Source organism: Helianthus annuus, chromosome 1 (genome assembly GCF_002127325.2).
Source record: "Helianthus annuus cultivar XRQ/B chromosome 1, HanXRQr2.0-SUNRISE, whole genome shotgun sequence".
Classification (NCBI taxonomy): domain Eukaryota; kingdom Viridiplantae; phylum Streptophyta; class Magnoliopsida; order Asterales; family Asteraceae; genus Helianthus; species Helianthus annuus.
Genome location: NC_035433.2, coordinates 146,563,084 through 146,582,694, shown reverse-complemented (window position 1 = coordinate 146,582,694; position 19,611 = coordinate 146,563,084). Strand labels below are relative to the sequence as shown.

At 35.9% G+C, this 19,611-nt stretch overlaps 2 protein-coding genes across 2 annotated transcripts; one reads left to right on the top strand and one right to left on the bottom strand.

Annotated features, from left to right (window-relative positions):
- The first annotated feature begins 229 nt into the window (after nucleotides 1-229).
- LOC110883813 lies at nucleotides 230-1,658 on the top strand. Its single transcript, XM_035989719.1, has 4 exons — nucleotides 230-398; nucleotides 573-1,060; nucleotides 1,198-1,521; nucleotides 1,632-1,658. The coding sequence occupies exons 1-4, from the start codon at nucleotides 230-232 to the stop codon at nucleotides 1,656-1,658; spliced, it is 1,008 nt and encodes a 335-aa protein (XP_035845612.1).
- A 10,160-nt stretch (nucleotides 1,659-11,818) lies between these two features.
- On the bottom strand, nucleotides 11,819-14,149 carry LOC110883806 (receptor-like protein kinase FERONIA). Its single transcript, XM_022131456.1, has 3 exons — nucleotides 13,088-14,149; nucleotides 12,353-12,704; nucleotides 11,819-12,260 (listed from the first exon to the last, which is right to left on the bottom strand). Exons 1-3 carry the CDS (start codon nucleotides 13,997-13,999, stop codon nucleotides 12,130-12,132), a joined length of 1,395 nt encoding a protein of 464 aa, XP_021987148.1. The 5' UTR covers nucleotides 14,000-14,149; the 3' UTR covers nucleotides 11,819-12,129.
- Between the last annotated feature and the right edge of the window lie 5,462 nt (nucleotides 14,150-19,611).

Below are 19,611 nucleotides of genomic sequence, written 5' to 3'. Positions count from 1 at the left end.
ATAACTATACGAAAGTTGACATCCACACATTTTATTTTTGTGGATAATGAGAGATTTTTTGTTCTTCTTTTAAGGTTTATAACTATACGAAAGTTGACATCCATACATTTTTTTTTTAATTCTATGGCTTCCATATTGAGTTTTTATGGTCCGTTTTATATACAGTCATGGATCATTTTTTAATCTATTATATTGTTTTTACCTCACTAAGTGATGATCCTTTGTAGATATGGCACTAAAAATATTGGAAGATGACCTCAAGCGTGCAGAAACTAATGATGCACTTGGGCTTGACCACAAACTTGCGCAAACTGATGATTTTCTTGGAGTTTTGGCTCGAAAACCTTACGCATTTATTGACAGAGATCCACATTTTTTCCCAAGAATCTTAAAGTCGTGTAAGTATCTCCACTCGTTAGCTAATATCTATTATACGTCATTCGTTGTGTATTTATGGAATATTACATTCGTTTTAGTTTCTTACATTTTCTTATAACTTTAACATCTAGTAGTTATGCATTCATAGACTTTCTCATGCTCTACTTTGTTTTCTATCACTTTTTTGTTTATAGGTTTCGGAGAACATGTGAAAGAAAGGGAAAGTGAAGCCATGCAGTTGCTTAAAATAATTTGGAAAAACATATTGGAAATGTCTAAAGAAGATGTTGATAAAAAACTTAGAGGCCCCCCTGACCCAGTGAAGAAAGACGAAAAGGGAAACGTAATTGCGAAGCGAACATACTCTTCCCGGGTGCTATTTGTTGCTGCAGAGATGGGAAACACAAAATTTGTGGTAGAGCTCATTCGTCAGTGTCCGGATCTCATATGGAAGATAAATGATAATAACCAAAGCATATTTCACATTGCTGTGTCTCATCGTCATGAGAGTATCTACAATCTATTACATGAGATAGGGTCTATGAAGGACCTGATAACTCCTTTAAAAGATCCAGAAGGAAATAACATGTTGCATTTAGTTGGGAAGAATGCAGAAAAAAATCGACTTCATGTTGTATCAGGTGTCGCCTTTCAAATGCAATGGGAATTGTTGTGGTTCAAGGTAATTCTCTCGCTTCCATCTTTTGGATACATGAATGAATTAGTACGACAACAAACATCATAAGTTAAAAGCTTTATGTATTTAAATTTTTGTTTGTAAAGAGGATACTACTAACTTGGAATCCTGATTTAACATAGGAAGTTGAGTCTATGATCCCTCCTTCTTATAGGGAAAGGAAGAATGCAGCTGGAAAAACACCACGTGAGTTATTCACTGAGAATCACAAAGAACTAGTTTCCAGAGGTGAACAGTGGATGAGAGCAACTACTAATCAATGCATGGTGGTTGCTGCTCTCATAGCCACCATAGTATTTGGAGTAGCTTTTTCGATTCCGGGTGGGTATGATCAAAAGAATGGTTTCCCTATGTTTATCCGCAAAGAGATCTTCATTGCATTTGTCATATCAGATGCTATCTCTTTGATCTTCTCTTCAGCATCAATCCTCATGTTCTTATCTATCGTTACTTCTCGTTATGATGAACAAGATTTCTTTGAACCATTACCCAGAAAACTTATGATAGGTTTAGCAACGCTTTTTCTCTCTATAATGACCATGATGATCGCTTTCAGCTTCAGCTTCTTTGGGCTTTATCATAACAAGTTGATCTGGGTACCGATCGTTATTAGTTCAATGGCTGCTGTGCCTGTTATTTTGTTGGTGCACTTGTGTCTGTACTTTGTCTGTATTCAGTCTCGATGTAAAACGATGTCTATGTTAGTCTTGTAAGTTTGACCAAGTCAACTATCCTCCTAGTTTGACTTGGCCAAGCAGTTTGTTTATGAATGTAACATGTCTGGTTCGAAGGATATCTCATCGAAGGATAGTTAGATCCTTCGATGAGCTCGAAAGTTGAACCTTCGATGGATGGACCTCGATAGATAGTCCTTCGAGGTCACAGTGAACCCTTCGATGGAAGTCTGATCGAAAGATGATCTTTCGATCAGTATCCCTGATCCTTCGACAGGTTTAACATCGATAGATGATCCTTCGTGACATCTATCGGATCCTTCGATCAGATCTGCTGTGGCTGGGTATATATATACCCATGCAGTGTGTTAGACAGAAGGCAGAGGCACACATAGAGAGATAGAAAGTTGAGAGTATTCTGTCCGAAACACACACACACCTTGAGAGTTTGCAAAACTAATTTGTAAACATTGTGCTTGTAACCGGAACCTTCATTCGTATTAATACAAGTGGTGTTAATCGGTGAACCTTTGTGTGTTTGTGTTTATACTTGTTTCATCTCGGTTTGCTTGCTAGCTTGGATTCCGCACTCGCTAGTGGGTTTGTATAACAAGGTTTAGGTTCGTCATCCTCCGAGAGGGACCTACAAGTGGTATCAGAGCCGTGGCTCTTTACCTTGTTTAAAACCGGGTTTGTTCAAGTTCTTGGTGTGTTTGGACACTTGGTTTAGCACCCGTTTTTGGTGGTTTTCTTGTATTTTTAAACATAAAAACGCGTTCTAAACCTTTCGGGAGTGTTCAAGGTTGGGTTGGGTAACTTAAAACTTGTTTTTAAGGAACTTTGTTATTTCCGGCCAAATTCCGGTCATTATCCCGGTGACTGTTTTCTGGATAGGGTTGTCCATTTTGGGTAACATTTTCAAAGTTGGTGAAAAGTTGTGTCTGCACATACCTTCTGCCGAAAGTTGTGCACCAACCCATCACCTTTCCCACCTACCCGTCAACTTCGTGTCAGTGTGTCAGAATCATTCGAAAGATATCCTTCGACATCGAAAGACCATCTTTCGATCAAAGACAGCTCGATAGATAAGCATCTTTCGAGTAGTCTTTCGAAGTCTAAACATTATCTTTCGTTCTTGGAATCTTTTCGAAGGATACAATCGTTCGAGCTACTGTTACTCTTCGAAAGATAAGGATTTATCTCGAAAGATAAGGATCTTTCACTGTGAATCTTTCGAGATTAGTGAATCTTTCGAGACCAGTGTTCGAAAGATAAGAATCTTTCATTGTGAATCTTTCGAGATCAGAGTCGAAAGATAAGGATCGTTCATTGTGAATCTTTCGAAATAATTGCTCGAAAGATAAGGATCTTTCATACTGTGAATCTTTCGAAGTCTTTCGAAGTCTTTGCTCGAAACTCAACAGTGATCGTTCGAACACTGTTGATCATTCGAACAAGTCTTGATCCTTCGAACAAGTCTTGATCTTTTTATTCTTGTCTGTTTGAATTTAACAGTTTGTGTTTGTGAAGGTTTTCAATTGGTATTCATCAAAATGAGTTGTACAAGTCCTTGGGACTGGAGTATTGACTCACAATCTAGTCAAGAGCTAACCTCCGCTGCAGCTTGGGCAAAGAGTATGTTTCCACAGCCATCAATAAGTGCTAGTCAATGGGCATTGCTGTCGAATCAAAATCAAAACATACAGAATCTTGTGGAAGCGAGAGGAGAAGGATATGCAGCTACCAGAAAGACACATCATGATTTGTTGAAGAAGAAGTTTGAATCATTTCACTTCTTAGAGAATGAAACCCTAAATGATATAACTACTCGTTATTATCATTTGATGTGTGAGATGTATTCTGGTGGTGTTCTTGTCTCTCAACAGGAAATGGTAGCACGGTTTGCTAATGCTCTACCTCCAAAGTGGAGTTCATTCATTGAGCTTTTAAAGCATACGGGCGTTTTAAATGTTGTCAATGTTAATATCTATGAATTCATTCAGAAGTTGGAGCACAAGAACGAAGAGGAAATTCGAAAAGCTAAAAGGATTACACCTACTCAAAACACAGAAATGTATTTGCCTGGTTTTGGTCCTTCAGCTAGTTCTAGTTCTGTTCAGCAACCGAAGCTTCAAACGGCGTTTGTATCCAATACAAGCTCTTCTCCGTGTCCACAGTTCAATCAAACCCAACTACAAGCCCAAGTTTCCACAACACAGCCTCAATTTGATCCAAATGTCGATTGTGGTCCGGCCATACAGTTGGGAAACAGTGATCAAACAAGAACTGCGTTCTATGCTGAAATTGTCAAGAATGTCAATGATGGTGAATCTTTGGGAAATGATGACAGTTCAGGATATAGTGGCAGTTCGGATGAAGAATCAGATTTAAATGAAAGAACTGATTCTGAAGCTGATAATTTGTCGGATGATGCCAAGGAGACAAAAGGTCAAAAATCTGACTTGATCAAGAAAGCCGATGCTACATCGAACGAAATGGAGAAGATTCTCACTAAAGATGGATCTTTCTCTTCTCAGATTGCCTTTGTGGCTAATGTCACAGATTCTACAAGTCAGGTTCAAGCTAAAACTCCTAGCATATGTAGTGATTGTGCCGATATGAAACTTAAATGTGATGAATTGAAACGTGAATCTGAAACGGTTCATAGTCACAATCAAATTTTGGTTATTGAACTGTCCAAGTGCCAAGAGGCAAACATGGTGTTAACTCGAAACGAAAAGGATTTTAAATCTGTAATTGAAACCCTAAAGAAAAGTGTTTCCGAATTGAACAAAGTTGTTTATCATAAACAAGTTAGTATTAACGATTATATTAATCTTGTTGAGGAAACCAAAAAGGAGTTAGCCATTGCCAAATGCGAGCATGATGCTATCAAGCAAAAGTTGGAGAGTTATTCTAACTCCCGATTTGTGCTCGATCACATCATAGACGTTCAAAAACTGAAGGGTAATGTGAAAGGCGTAGGGTATAAGGCGTGTCCACCCCCTTTGAGACACAACTATACCAAAATGCCCGATGAAGAGGAAATGCCTCGGTATGAACCCAGTGTACCTCTTGATGTTGAGGAATTTGTTACTGGCCTAGGGTTCAAACCAGACAATTCATCGGAGGGCTCATCTGATAACAAAGAAAAGTCATCATGTGCTTCAAATCAAAGTCCTCCAACCATTGAGGACTATGATTCTGCAGATGATGAATCAGATGTAAGTGACCAAGATGAATCACTTGATGAGACGAAAGGAGTAGAAATTCCAATAGAGAATCATATTCTTTGTGATCCTCCTACTCCTGCCGTGCAACCTGTTGCCAAGAAAGTGATAGATCCTGTCAAAGATGTCAAGAATGACAAAGAAATTGTGTCTGCTGTTAAAAGCAATAATTTGTTGTACACTTTGGTCGGAGATGTTAAAATTTATTCAGACAATGATTTTCCAATTAAAAATGTCAATCCATCCTTGATTGATAAAGTTTTTGAAGATAACACAAGCAAGTTTCTGGGAAAGACGATCCCTGGAGTTACTGTTACTCAATGTGATCCAATTCCAAAGGCTGAAATCAGAAAACAATTTGGAAATCAGAAATCACCGACAAAGCAACAACCAAGTGCTTTTAAGGGTAAACAACAACAACGAGCTCCAAAGCCAAAGGCTAAGGTTGAAACAAGAGGAGCTCGTTATCAGAAGAAAAGCAAGGATGTTAAATTTGTAGCATCAAAGGGTACGGACAAAATTGAGACTTTTGAAAACAAATCAAACACCGATTTTGTACAACAAGTCAAGATTTTGAAACGTAATAGCGATAACAATTACACCCAACACACAAACGGGTGTGATGAAAGAGCAAGTACCTCAGGTTCTACAGGTTCGACATCTGCTAGTCGATCAAATTCTCCTAAGTTTGTTGAAAGGAGAACTTGTTTCAAATGTGGGAAGTTTGGGCACATCATTAAAGACTGCACAAACTCGCCCAAACCAAATTTTGTTGAAAGAACCCCCTCTGAACAAGGTCACTCACAACGTCGTCCTGTTTCTCCAAAACATGATAAACGCACTATTAAAGAACAAGAAACAAAACAACGACGTAAAAATGTAAAGGTGATGGAAAAGGCTTTAAAACCGGAAACTGTTAAAAGGAAACCTAGTTTGTCACAATCTTTAAAACCAGAAATTGTACATAATACACAATCTGGTAAACAGAAACAAGCTTGGAAACCGAAAACAGGTGAAGGTTCAGGGGGAGGCGTTAAATTTCCAAATCATCAAGAGATTGAAATTACATTTCTTGATTCTCAGGGGCAACCCAAGTCTATGAAGGCTTGGGTCCCCCTCTCCAACTAATCTCTGAGTGAGTGTGCAGGAAGTTCCAGGAGGAACTATCGATAGTCATAGGATTGTTGATAAGTGGAGCGTCCTTGCACAAGATAGGCGACAAAAGAAATTGTTGCCTTTGATGGAGAGGAAAAGAAAAGAAGAAATATCTGATAAAAGAAATTGGAAATTGGGAAATTCGACCAAATGAAGCATGTGCCAAAATTTGGTCGTTATGGTTTTTGATCGGGTACTCAGGAAAGATTCGAATAAAATGTACGCACTAGAAGCACGTCTAAAGTTCACAATCAGCAAGATAAACGTGCAGCGTACATTTCTTCGCGGTGTGATTGAAGAAAATGTGTTTGTTGAACGAACTACACCGGATGTGCAAATGTCTTGGCGTGGATTGAACAACCACACACTACTTCTCAAGAGGAAGACAAAGACCTTCGCTGGTGCAATGTGGAAGACCATCCGGAACCAAAGGTTTTTGATCATGTTGCTGTGAAGAGATTTTTTTTTTCAGTAGCTACAAAATCGACTTTGAAGTCCACACCGAGTGGATATCCAGTTTGGGAGAGTGATCAGATTCCTGGCAATGCACGAAGCAGTTGCAGGATACGGTTTTTTAAATTTCCATTTTCTCCTATGCTTGTCGATATTTAAGCTGCTTTATGAAGTATTATCATCTCATACAGCACTCTTTGACCTGACACATTGATCTCGAATATCACCTCACACGTGATTGTTTCTTTGTGAAACTCGTCAATGTCGTCAAGGTCCACACCGATGACCAACGTGCCGACCTTTTTACCAAAGCATTTGACAAATCAAGATTTGACTTTTTATTATTGGTAAACGGCATTAAGGTCAAGCAAGAGTAAACCAACATCGGAAAATCATTTTTGTAAATACCTTTGTGTTTTAAATTTGTCTTAGTTTATTGATTTTAGGGGGAGTAAATCCAAAAATCGGAAAATCCAAAAACATCGAAAAATTTCAAAAACACAAAAACAATAGAAAAACAAAAATGAGTTTCCTGGCGAGCAAAAGAGAAAATGATAGTACATCAGTGGTCTATCCAAACCTCTTTAAACCTTAAATGAAAAACGATAAGCAGCTCTATATAAGATGTATCGGTAGGCTCACAATCATTTTAAAGTGTGCAGGGTGATATAAACTTAAATTGACTGAAGACCAGGTGGGAACCATTCATTGGCATATGGTCGTAGTACCGAAATTTCGTTTGATAGATTGCCGAGGTTCTGAGATATTCGGTCTTTATGCTGCTTATCATCTGGGTATCATGGTTGTATCTTTTACCGAAAAAAATAACGGGGACGCAAGTCTAGATCTTCCATGATACTATACATACGTGTACATATTACATATTACATACTGCATTCGACCTCAATAAGTGATAAACAATCACATGTCCAAACAAATAAGTGATAAAATATCACATTTATCCGGGAGTCAAGTTCGTCTCTCTGCTGTACGGAAGTACTGACCTGTTCACGGACTTGCTCCTGTGCCCTCATGCATATGAAAATCAAGTTCCTCATCAATAAGTGATTCTATCACATAGGGCTTGTTTTCAAATCAAAATAAGTGAGAATCTCACATCATATACGGTCAAACAGATGATAATCGGTATACTCACCGGTAAGATGAATTCTCGTGCATACCTTGATACGGGAATGTGTCGTGATGTGGATGAACACCGGTCGGTAAGTATAAATCATATCTTAACGTATCCCCTCGCCATGATTACATCTGATAAGTTGAGCTTAAGTGGACAACAATACCGATAATTGTTATAGGATGCTTACTTTAATGTTAACTAACTGAACAACAAGAGTGTTTTGACATGACCGTACACTGATATGATTCTCTTACCCTCGAAACTCGCAAAAAGAATGTCTGTATATATTTATTTACTGCTTAACTTTTATTGTTTTATTTTAAACAGTTTCGTCGTTTGGTGCATATCAGCACGACATTAGCGGTGATGTCGTTTGATAACACTCAAAGGATATTAAAATTGTTGTCTTTCGAAATATTAAAACACACCTAAAATCTGTTTTAATATAAACTTTATAAAAGCCAAAAAGATTTTATTTCTACTTTATTTTCGATCGTACGATGTTGGAGCTCGAGTCTTCGTTACCTGAAACCTGAACGAAAACCGAATTGACTAAATCTTCATAAACGGTCGAAATTTGCAAGTTGTGAAAGTTAAATCTAAAATTGAGAAATTTATTAAACTTTCAAACTGTCGGACGGTGTTTGATTGTGACATGGTCATTCGTGTGTCATTTGTTTATACTAACTATTCCAAGCAGTTGTTCTCATTACGCGTTTAGATTTCTTGCATGTGCAGATTCTAAAGGCAAGGAGAACATGGTCGATGACAAGCTTCGGAATGAAGACACGACGTGAAGGCACTCAAATAATGAAGATGATCGAGTTGCCGCTGGCCATCATCAACACCACAAGGATCTAACTTCATAAAGATAAAGTATTTCACGAGCATAACTCAAGGGGGAGCTTATGTTAAGAGAGAGTTTGTCAACACACTTCCTACATGATACGGGTAGTTTGTTGATACACTCTCTACTTTCAAGACGTGAAGACCTTGGAGATCCTCCGACATTGAAGACTTGAAAGGACATCAGAGTCTTGAAGACATGAAGATCAAGGATGATCAAGGTCAAGACATATCTGCACCCATCGAAGATCGAGAGAAAGCTACAGCCAAGGGGGAGTTTGTTGGTGCACTTGTGTCTGTACTTTGTCTGTATTCAGTCTCGATGTAAAACGATGTCTATGTTAGTCTTGTAAGTTTGACCAAGTCAACTATCCTCCTAGTTTGACTTGGCCAAGCAGTTTGTTTATGAATGTAACATGTCTGGTTCGAAGGATATCTCATCGAAGGATAGTTAGATCCTTCGATGAGCTCGAAAGTTGAACCTTCAATGGATGGACCTCGATAGATAGTCCTTCGAGGTCACAGTGAACCCTTCGATGGAAGTCTGATCGAAAGATGATCTTTCGATCAGTATCCCTGATCCTTCGACAGGTTTAACATCGATAGATGATCCTTCGTGACATCTATCGGATCCTTCGATCAGATCTGCTGTGGCTGGGTATATATATACCCATGCAGTGTGTTAGACAGAAGGCAGATGCACACATAGAGAGATAGAAAGTTGAGAGTATTCTGTCCGAAACACACACACACCTTGAGAGTTTGCAAAACTGATTTGTAAACATTGTGCTTGTAACCGGAACCTTCATTCGTATTAATACACGTGGTGTTAATCGGTGAACCTTTGTGTGTTTGTGTTTATACTTGTTTCATCTCGGTTTGCTTGCTAGCTTGGATTCCGCACTCGCTAGTGGGTTTGTATAACAAGGTTTAGGTTCGTCATCCTCCCTCCGAGAGGGACCTACATATTTTGTATGCTAAACTGCAGTATTCTCTTTTGGTCGACGTATATCACTCAATATATGGTTCCAGGTATATCTTTAAGCCGAAGAAACGAATGCTTTACAATCAGAACCCAAAATTCTAAGCGGTCTTCCTGGGTATGGTTGTGAAAGTAATGTTTCAATTGACAATATCATTTAGAATCATGCAAGGAATTTTAACTACTATGATGTGTATTAATTTCCTTCTTGTCACTATGTTGGAGATTCTATTCCTTTCAGTATTCAGTTTAATTTAGTTCATTGCTTTAGTAATGTAACTTGCTTCAACACTACACAACACGAGATCACTACTACTAGTATTTTGATTTTCGTTTTTCTCAAAGGTTGGTTCTAGTATCTGACCCGGTTTTAACCTGCCCATAGTCTGGCCATGGTCTGCCCCTAACCCTGGCCTTGGCGACTGTTAAGTATCATTTATATTTCGGCTCACTGCCTTTAGTTAATATTTTGGCCCCAAACCCTCAGCTATATGTTAACTTTTATATATTTATCATGAATCAATTTTTTTGAACCGCAAATAGCTAGACGCAGAATACTGATACTCAAGGAATTAAATTTGGCAGCATAATCATTATTTCAGTATACTTATCACCCTAAGCTTAGTTAAATTATTATTGTATTATATAGTTTTTATCCTATGTATTGACGGTTAATGCCTTAACCGACACAACTATTCGGTGAGTATATATTAGGGTTGTAATAGATCATACAACATTCTATTTTCTAAGAAAAAAAAGCACAGATCCATGACATATTGCAGTTTGTTTGAATCAACTAGACAGTTAGTATACTCATTCCCAACTCCCAAGTGGTATCAAGTATGTTTTAGAGTTTTTAGCAAGCAGAGTTCAAGTAGACCCCCAGTTTGGCTCATGACCACTGAACACATTTAAAACTAATAAATTGTTCAACAAAATCTCTCTGTCTAATCTCATTAATCTCTATAAAATTGATATCAGTGCGAAATGCTCTTAGAAGAAACCTGTGAAGTCAATCATTGTTTGTATCATCAACAATTGCTAATTATTCCCGACTATTAATTACCCTGAAACGATTCACTGTTTTACGTTATAAAAATCGGAATACCGATTCAATGATTAGAAGTCTAACAATCAATGGGTTTGTTTGACTGCTTCTGACTTTGAAACAGAGAAAATAAGATCAAACTCACAACAACTAAATGTTTATTCCATAGTCAGCAATTCAAATCAGAAGAATGTTTGTATAAATTCTGGTTATTGGGCGGACCCAGGTGTATAAATCCTGGGTGGGCGGGCGCACTCCTTGAAAAAGAATTAGTGTATATTTAAGGCAAAAAACCCAACCGCATCCCTTGAAAATATACTTGAACCACTCATTCGCACCCACAACAAATAAATTAGGGTCCGCCACTGAATTCAAATTACCAATCCCTGTTCCGCACCATCAAAGAACAAAATGTTTCAAAAATCTTGAAGTATGAAAGCACCCTCTAAACAATCACTTGGAGCAATACGGAAAATGAAGAAAACCCAATCACCATCTCATATCATTATGATCTTATGGAAATCCAATACCCGTCGGAAATCATTAAAGAAGAACAAGAAACGAACACGCCAAACCGAAAGAAAGAAAGAAGAAAAGAAGAATTATTCAAGATCAGAAGACAATAAACACATGAAAGAATCAAACAAGAATGAATATCCTGATATCATGCAGTAAAAGAAAATTTTACTGAAAGAAAAATAAGATCACACGTTAGTAATCAAAATAGTCTCCGGGTTATGCGTTAGTAGTTTATTATGTTTAGTTTTCTATTGGGTTGAATTGTTTAAAATATTTGTTATGTTTCGTATTGGGCCGTAGGCCACTAGTCATTTGAGTCGAAAATGTAGAGTCCAATAGGTTTGTTATGTTTTGAATCGGTGTGTCGATCTCAAATATGCGACTGAACATACACGTCCCAAGACGCAACGCTTCACTTCATATTTATAGTGTCATCGAGTCAATAACTTGTATCCATTCGAACTCACTGTTACATTGATATCAAATCGTTCAAGTTCAAGTTCTGATTCAAAGCATTTGGTTGGTATATTGTTATTGTTATTGTTAGTTAAAGGGTTTGGAGAAGATGATGTTTGCATTTGGGGAAGTGTCTTGCTTTTATAAGGTCAAACAACAACATATTTAATTTTATTATTTTAATTAATAATTTGTTATAATAAATTATAAGGACCATTTTGCCCTTCATTAAACTGAGGAAAAGGACAAAAACCAGGATTTTATTTGATAAATTTGAGCTGATTTTACATTTGGATGAAAATGGCAACAAAACTAAAACCACAGTGACTTAGATTCAAAAGGTTTGAGTTTTGAATTAAAGCGGAAAAAGTGACCAAACCTCATGCACCAAAATGGCAGTTTACTCAAAAACAAGAAAGGCTAAAATGGGTGCAACTTTGTTATCAAGCTAGACCCACCGCAAATTAAATGCAACCACGCCTGCAATAAGCAACAAGTTGTTTTTCTTCTGATTGAAATTATGGGTGATATTGTTTCGGCTTATGATTGGTCTCTACATGCATGTTAGCAACTTCGGATGACAAATATGCCTTCTTCTAAGTTCGTTGTTCACCATATTTGCAACAGGTCTCTTCATGTCGGCAACTTCTATCTTAGCGTATTGTGTGCGAACGTGGTGATGGGCTGCATTGAATTAATCCAAAAATATGTTAGTCCCTCATCATCATGTTATCAAATGGGGTATTTGCAAATAAATACACTATGTGAGATCTTACATGAATTTACGTCGATTACTTCTTGACGTTTTTTCTTATAATCGATTCTTGCTTTCCATTTACGAAAAATATACTGTATGAGAGCCGCTGCTGCCATTTGTTTTCTTTTTCGGTAGCACCGATATGCACGTTGAATCTTGATAACCTCTATTACATTGTGTTGTTTCTGGTCGGTATCAAAATACTGGAAAGTTGTTTTTGTTCGAGGTCTAAGCGAGTTTGCTCCAAATACAGCCTGAGAACGAGCTGGGGCTGGAGCATGAGTGGCTGTCCGAACAATTGCCCGGCCATTCTTTAGATTGTACTCATTCCCATAGAGTGAAGGATACTTTACTATTGATGAGGGCTTGACCTATAATAAAACAAAAAAAATATATATCAATTCGGTTTTCACAATAATGGAACATCCTTTATGTGATTATTGATACCGTATACACACAAAATACTTTGCTATAAAGGTTATTCACATGATTCAGAAAGCTATTCAGTGCATCTCAAAATACTAATCCTATAATATTAAAATATATTTTTTTGTATTTTCCTACTTCACAAATTAAAGTTCTATTATAAAGTATCTTTTCAATATACCAACTATCATAGTCACCAAAGGTGTTAGGAACACAACCACTATTACTTTTGGAAAATGTTATTTACTTAAATATGTGGAAAATATACTTCAAAAACGATACTGAAATAAAAGCAATTTCGATTACTAAAGTGTGAAATAAAACTTACTTGATACTGAAGTGCATTTTCAAGTTGTCTTATGATGTAGGCTCCTGATGGACGTTCGTTACGATTTTTTCGCAGACATTGATACGCGATGTTGGCGTAGGTATGTAAACAATTTGGTACTATTTGCTCCCGTAGAAAATCAGGTACAATTGTACTTATTTTCTTTTCTTCATAGCAGTTTTTCGCCAAATTACAAAGAAATGTTCGTCTATCATCGTAATTCATGATAAAGCCCGACCTTCCACACAAGACTTCAAATAACACTACCCCAAAAGAGTAGATATCTGATTCTTTTGTCAAGAACCCCATTTCCATGTAAAGTGGATCAATATATCCGAGTGTTCCTGCTGTATTAGAGAGAAGAAATGTATGCTCTTGGTTAGCAGGACCAAATTTAGATAATCCGAAATCTGAAATCTTGGCGTTCCATTTCTCATCCAACAATATGTTGGAACTCTTAATATCACGGTGTAACACTCGTTGCATGGTCCCATGAGGATTGTGAAGATATTCTAGACCGCGAGCTGCCCCAATGCATATTTTAAGACGCTGAATCCACGAGAGATTAGTGTCACTCAGATACATGTCAAGGCTTTTGTTGGATAAATACTCGTACACAAGTATTTTCTCACTTCCCTCATCACAAAAGCCTAAGAGTGAGACAAGATTTTTGTGTTTATATCGTGAAAGCATCATGATCTCTTTCCAAAACTCTGGTGTACCTTGTCCATGAGCCGGATTCAAGCGCTTGATAGCAACCATAACCAATTTTCCACTATGCACAAGTTCTCCTTTGTAAACCTTCCCGAATCCGCCTCTACTAATGTAGTTTGTTTCATTGAAGTTGTTGGTTGCCAACTTAATATCATCAAGGGGAATTTTAAGGTGGTTAAACACTTTTATGGAAGTCATGTTATGATGTTGGTAATAATGAAAGGAGCAAATGAATGTTTGCTTCCATTTCAACTACTCTAGCAAGTATACTTAAATCAATCTGAAAAGAAGATAGGATGAAACAACACAGTAGGGAAGACGAAAGCACAATGAAAGAAAGATAAGAGAAAGAGAACAGAAATGGGAAGCACATTAATTTGATTATATTGGGTCACACTGTATAGTGACTTCAATAATTCATGAGCTTAGTGCGCATATCTTTTGACTGCAATTATTAGAAGAAAAAAACAATAACTTTTTTAATATCAAGTTATATATAATATATTACAGCATGTGTTTTAACCAAGAGACCGATGCATATACCATGCCTCATGTTTGCTTGATTTGGAAAATACGAGATTCAAAGATAAAGGGTATATTTCATTAGTCTTAAATGGATCAAATTTGAGTTGGCATGTACTTTAAGGACGATTATTGTAATCATTGAAAATAAAGGACACTTTGCAATCCGATACAAACATAAAAGACGGTTTTTGTAATTTACTCTTAATAAAAATTGCTTAATTATACATTCATATTTCAAGTTCTGAATAGTGAATATCTCATTTGTGAAGCATAAAATAAAAAAGCCCTTAATTAATGGGTTATCGGATTTTAACAATCCTAAGTTTCACCAGTTGGTCGGTCGATAATAATCTCAACTTTAAAAATTCTCTCCAATAATCCCAACTTATAAAAGTTTGGCCGCCATTGATCTTTTTCTAACATATGTGCACTTAAATCAATTAAGGAGTCTCTAGGTATAATTGAATCTATTGAGGAGACCAAATTCTTATATGTTTGAAAAGGATCAATGGCGGCCAAACTTTTACAAGTTGAGATTATTTGAAGGAATTTTTAAAGTTTGGATTATTATCGGCCAATTGGTGAAACTTAGGATTATTAGAATCCAATAACCCTTAATTAATATATTATTATAAAGACAAATTAGTAAATCATCTTTTTGGTTCAGATTAAATAAAGTAACCATTAATTAATATATTATGATAAGCAGCCAACGGGGACTAGAAAGTAAACATGAGACATGAGTTGAGAGCTTGGAAGTCTAATTTGGCAAATAATATTTTATTTAAGTAAGCAAGCACTATCTCATTATAAACATAAAATAACAATCTCATTGTTTGGCTTTTCTAGACGATGGATTTTTGAAAGAGATCAAAAGGCTTGCTAATCATGAACATAAAATCACTATCTCTTAATTTGTTGGGTTGTTCTGACAAAGGTAGTGAGAATACCCTTTCAATTGTTCTTTGGATCGAGCACACAAGTGAAAAAGAAACGGCGAATCAAATAAACAAACATAAAAAACTACTTGGTTCTGTCTAAAATGACCTACGTACACAGGTGGCAACTAAGATATTCTTTATTTAGGTGCTAAATAATTACAAGTACATCAAATATTTTAATACAGACTAATCTTGGGTTTAGCAAACCTGCTCTCCAAGTTAAATCCATGCAGGGCCTACAAACCGAACAATCTTCCACTTGAATACTTTAGTCTGCACTCCTGGATGTACTTCCGACTTCAAGTTAAACCTTTCCTAGTATGCTCATCCTGAATCTGAATTGTGGCTCTAGGTTTCTCTCCTTCAAAAGAAACCTTGTTCTGCCCCTAGACTCTGTGAACCGGACTTTGGTATTCTTCTGAACTGGAACGGTCTCTCCCTCATACGATAAACTAACCATTGTCCCACCTCTTTCCAATTCCTACAGATTACATCACTCCGAGTTCTAGACTGCCCCTCTTTCTGTTCTTGCTTCTACTACCACTGTTATTTTTTCTTCCATTGCCAACATTCAGTAATTCACTCGATGATTCACTTGAACTCTTCCTTATGATGCCCCGGCTCAGAATAAGACCACGGATCACCTCAAAAGTAAATCCGCGGGTACCTGTTGAACCAGAAATCGTTGTAGCAGTTCCAGACCAACTGTCTAGCAAAGAAGATTATAGTAAAGTTTGAACTTCATTTTTGAATATGTTATCCACTAACACAAGTCTAGCCAAATCAAATTCAACTTGTTAATGTGCTCTGTAACTAACTGAACTATCTTCCCTTATCCTAGTGTTCACCAGCTCTCGAATCAAAAAACTCTGATTAGTTGACAAAGGCTTCTTGTACATGTTAGTAAGGGATAACATCATTCCACATGCAGTGGTTTCCTTCATAACAATGCCAATGTAATACTTGCCCTAGTTTCCTGCCTTTTGATTCCCAGTCTACTAGTTCCATTTTTTATGGTTTAACCTATGATATCACTATATCCAAGTTCTTGGGTGACAACTTTGATATTCTTGTTTTAGGTGTAAAACAATTAGAAGTACATCAAATATATTTATAGAGACTAATCCAGGCTTTATAAAACTTGCTCTCCAAATTAAGCCCTTGTAGGGCTCACAAGGCCTTTAAACCCAACAGTTGTTACTTGTTAAAAATCGCAACTATATAACACACTTGTGATCGAACAATATAATAATAGAAAATCAGGAAAATCAATCCCTGATAAGGTTGGTAAAATTAGTCCTATGTTGAAATTCCAAAACTTATATAAATAGAAGCTTAAACTATTTGTTAAAACACGTAGAAAACTCAGCTTCTATTATCTCAGTATCCACTATCAAGATAGTATGAGAGCTATAGCTCGTTATTAAAAAACATGGTCAAATCTATAATGTTCCCTAGAATGGTTATCTCAGCGGTATACTCCATATTGTATGAACCCGAACAAGACTCGGGTGAACCTAGGGCTGCAAACGAACCAAATATTCGGTGAACAGTTCGTGAACCGTTCGGCAGGAAGCTCGTTTGTGTTCGTTCGTTTATTAAACAAACATGAACATAGGCCGTGTTCGTTTATTTATGTTTGTTGGTGAACATTCAGTAATGTGTTCGTTTGTGCTCGATAGTTCATTTGTGTTTTTAGTTTTTATATATATTTAAATACTTCAAAATTCCGACAAATTAAATATCTAATAAGTGTCAGTGTATTATATATTATGTTCATAAATGATTGTTTGTGTTCGTTTGTTTCCATTTGTGTTCATGAACATTAGTTTGTACTCATTTGTGTTCGTCAACGTTTGTTGTCTAAAATTAACAAACAAACACAAACAAACACGAACAAGTTCATTTCCTTAACAAACGAACACGGACATAAGATCTCGTTCGATAAGTGTTCATGAACGGTTCGTGAACACATATATTTCTTAATAAACGAACACGAACAAGGTCTTGTTTGTGTTTGTTCGGTTCGTTTGCAGCCCTAGGTGAACCTGAGCAGGAAATTATCCCAAAGTCTGCAAGACCGTCAACCATAGTGTGGAGAATATCACGAATATCACTTGACGTGTGAATGCTTGAAAAAAGTTTTTTTTAGCCTTAAGCAAACACGTGGAGCTTGATTTTCTAAACTCTCTTCTGCAGGGGCGGACCTATTGGTGTTTGTGGGTGGACGGGCGCACCCCTTGAAAAAAAGATATTAGTGTTATATATGCGTGAAATTCCCGAGCGCACCCCATGAAATCTTGCAATCGCACCCCTTGACTTTCAAAACCAACCTCTAAGAACATACCTAATTTTGATAAACTATCGAAAATCCGAAAATTTTCCGACTGGTACGTATAGACATGGTTGCAAGCATTTGGAGAAGATGATGACCTTCACTTTTCCTTTTCAAATCATAAATCTAATTAGTTTCTTCCATAGATGAAAAATAAGAAGGTTTTGTTTTCTAATTTCTTATTTAAGTTCATTTTCTTTATGATTTGAATTCTTATTTTGTGACGTTGTTTATTTTTATTTATGGTTGATCGTTAAATATAATTATTATACCCTAGTGAATTTAATAATCTATGAATTTGTAAAAAATTTACGTTAACACTGATTTTTTTTAAATACAACCTAATTAACTTTCCACTTAAATAATTAACACTCTCTTAACTTTTAACCCAATAAACATATCATAACTCGAGCCCAACCCAATCTAATAATCTAATTTGAACTAAAATATAATAACCCAACCCACCGCAATTTTGGCCACCAACTCACGAAAACAACATCTTATAACTATTTTTGGGTGTGGTTCGATTATTTTTTTGTTTTCTTGTTTTATTTGGATTTTTAGGAGAAATACAATTGTTAAAAAAGTTTGAAATTTTAGTTGTTTTGTTGTTTTTTGAAACTTTAGTTGGTTGATTTTGTTGTTTTAGTTACAGTTTAGTGTGTTTAAATGGTTAGTTAGAAGGAACCAACAATAAAAACTATGGTTTGATTTTAAAGTTGAAAATTATGAAGTTTGGCAATATTGTTAAGTGTTTAGTGTTGAAAATTAGTTGTATATGTTATATAGAGAAAATACTTGCTTAGAAAAGTAGCTCTAGATGTTTTGGATAGATTTTAAAAAATGAAACCCGTAGAGCAATATTTTAAATATGTTTGTAACGACGTTTGACATGTTTTTGATAATTATATGAATTTTATCTTGATATTCTTTTGTTTTACATGACCTGGCCCGAACCGACCCGATATGAACCAGTTTTTTTTATATACCTAGGGTCCTAAAATCTTTAAAAATAGAGTAAATTACAAGTTTTGTCCTTTATGTATGTACCAAATTGCAGGAGGTGTCCTTTAACTTTAAAATTGACTGGCTTTGTCCTTAACATTTCAAAATCCTGCACGTTATGTCCTTTAGGTCAAACCCAGTTAGATTTTTTTGTTAAAGTTGGTCATGTGCCTTACACATGAGGGCACTTTTGTCATTTTGCCTCTTTAGGGACTATTGAGTAAATAAGTTACAAACAAGGGGTAAAAATAAAAAAATAAAGATATTAAAACCTTATTAATAACCAACAACTTTATGCATATTGTAGTTGTAAAATTGCCTTTGGGAGTTTTTCAAAAAAAAAAATTGGATTTTTCATTTCTAACCCTAAAGTTTCAAGCTTTGGCAAGTTAAGTTTAAAGTTTTAATCTTTGTTTCTCTTTTAACACTAAAGTTTTAATCTTTGACAATTTGAGTTTAAAGTTTTAATCTTTGGTAATTTAACCCCTTTGATTAATTTGATTTTTCACTTCTAATTTAAAAGTTTCCATCTTATACAATTTAACCCCTTTCATTAACTTGATTTTTCATTTCTAATTCAAAAGTTTCCATCTTTTACGATTTAACCACTTTAATTTTTTTTACTTATGTGTTGTAATCTTGGCTTTGGGGTTTTACAAAAAAAAAAAAAAAAAAAAAAAAAAAAAAAACTTGATTTTTTTTACTATTCACCCAAAAGTATTTCATAAATTACTTTTAACCCAAAAATATTTGTTTTTTTACTTTTAACACAAAACTTTTTATCATTTATAAATCTATCCTCACAACTTTTTTTACTTTAACTTTGGTCCTTTATAATTTTCATTTTCTACAAATTTTTCGCATTATGCTTCGTTCTAAATTTTGTGACTTAACACATCACAACGTGTGTCTTTGGTTGAACGTTTTTACGTTTCGTTCTAAATTTTGCGAGTTAACACGACGCAACGTGCGTGTGTGGGTGAACGTTTTTACATCGTCTATTT

Coding starts and splice junctions, on each gene's coding strand:
- LOC110883813 (XM_035989719.1), top strand. CDS start 230: ATGGCACTAAAAATATTGGAAGATGACCTCAAGCGTGCAGAAACTAAT. Junction 1,061..1,197: donor GGGAATTGTTGTGGTTCAAG/GTAATTCTCTCG, acceptor GATTTAACATAG/GAAGTTGAGTCTATGATCCC. Junction 1,522..1,631: donor TCCTCATGTTCTTATCTATC/GTTACTTCTCGT, acceptor GATCGCTTTCAG/CTTCAGCTTCTTTGGGCTTT.
- LOC110883806 (XM_022131456.1), bottom strand. CDS start 13,999: ATGACTTCCATAAAAGTGTTTAACCACCTTAAAATTCCCCTTGATGAT. Junction 12,705..13,087: donor AAAATGCACTTCAGTATCAA/GTAAGTTTTATT, acceptor GTTTTATTATAG/GTCAAGCCCTCATCAATAGT. Junction 12,261..12,352: donor AGTAATCGACGTAAATTCAT/GTAAGATCTCAC, acceptor AATTCAATGCAG/CCCATCACCACGTTCGCACA.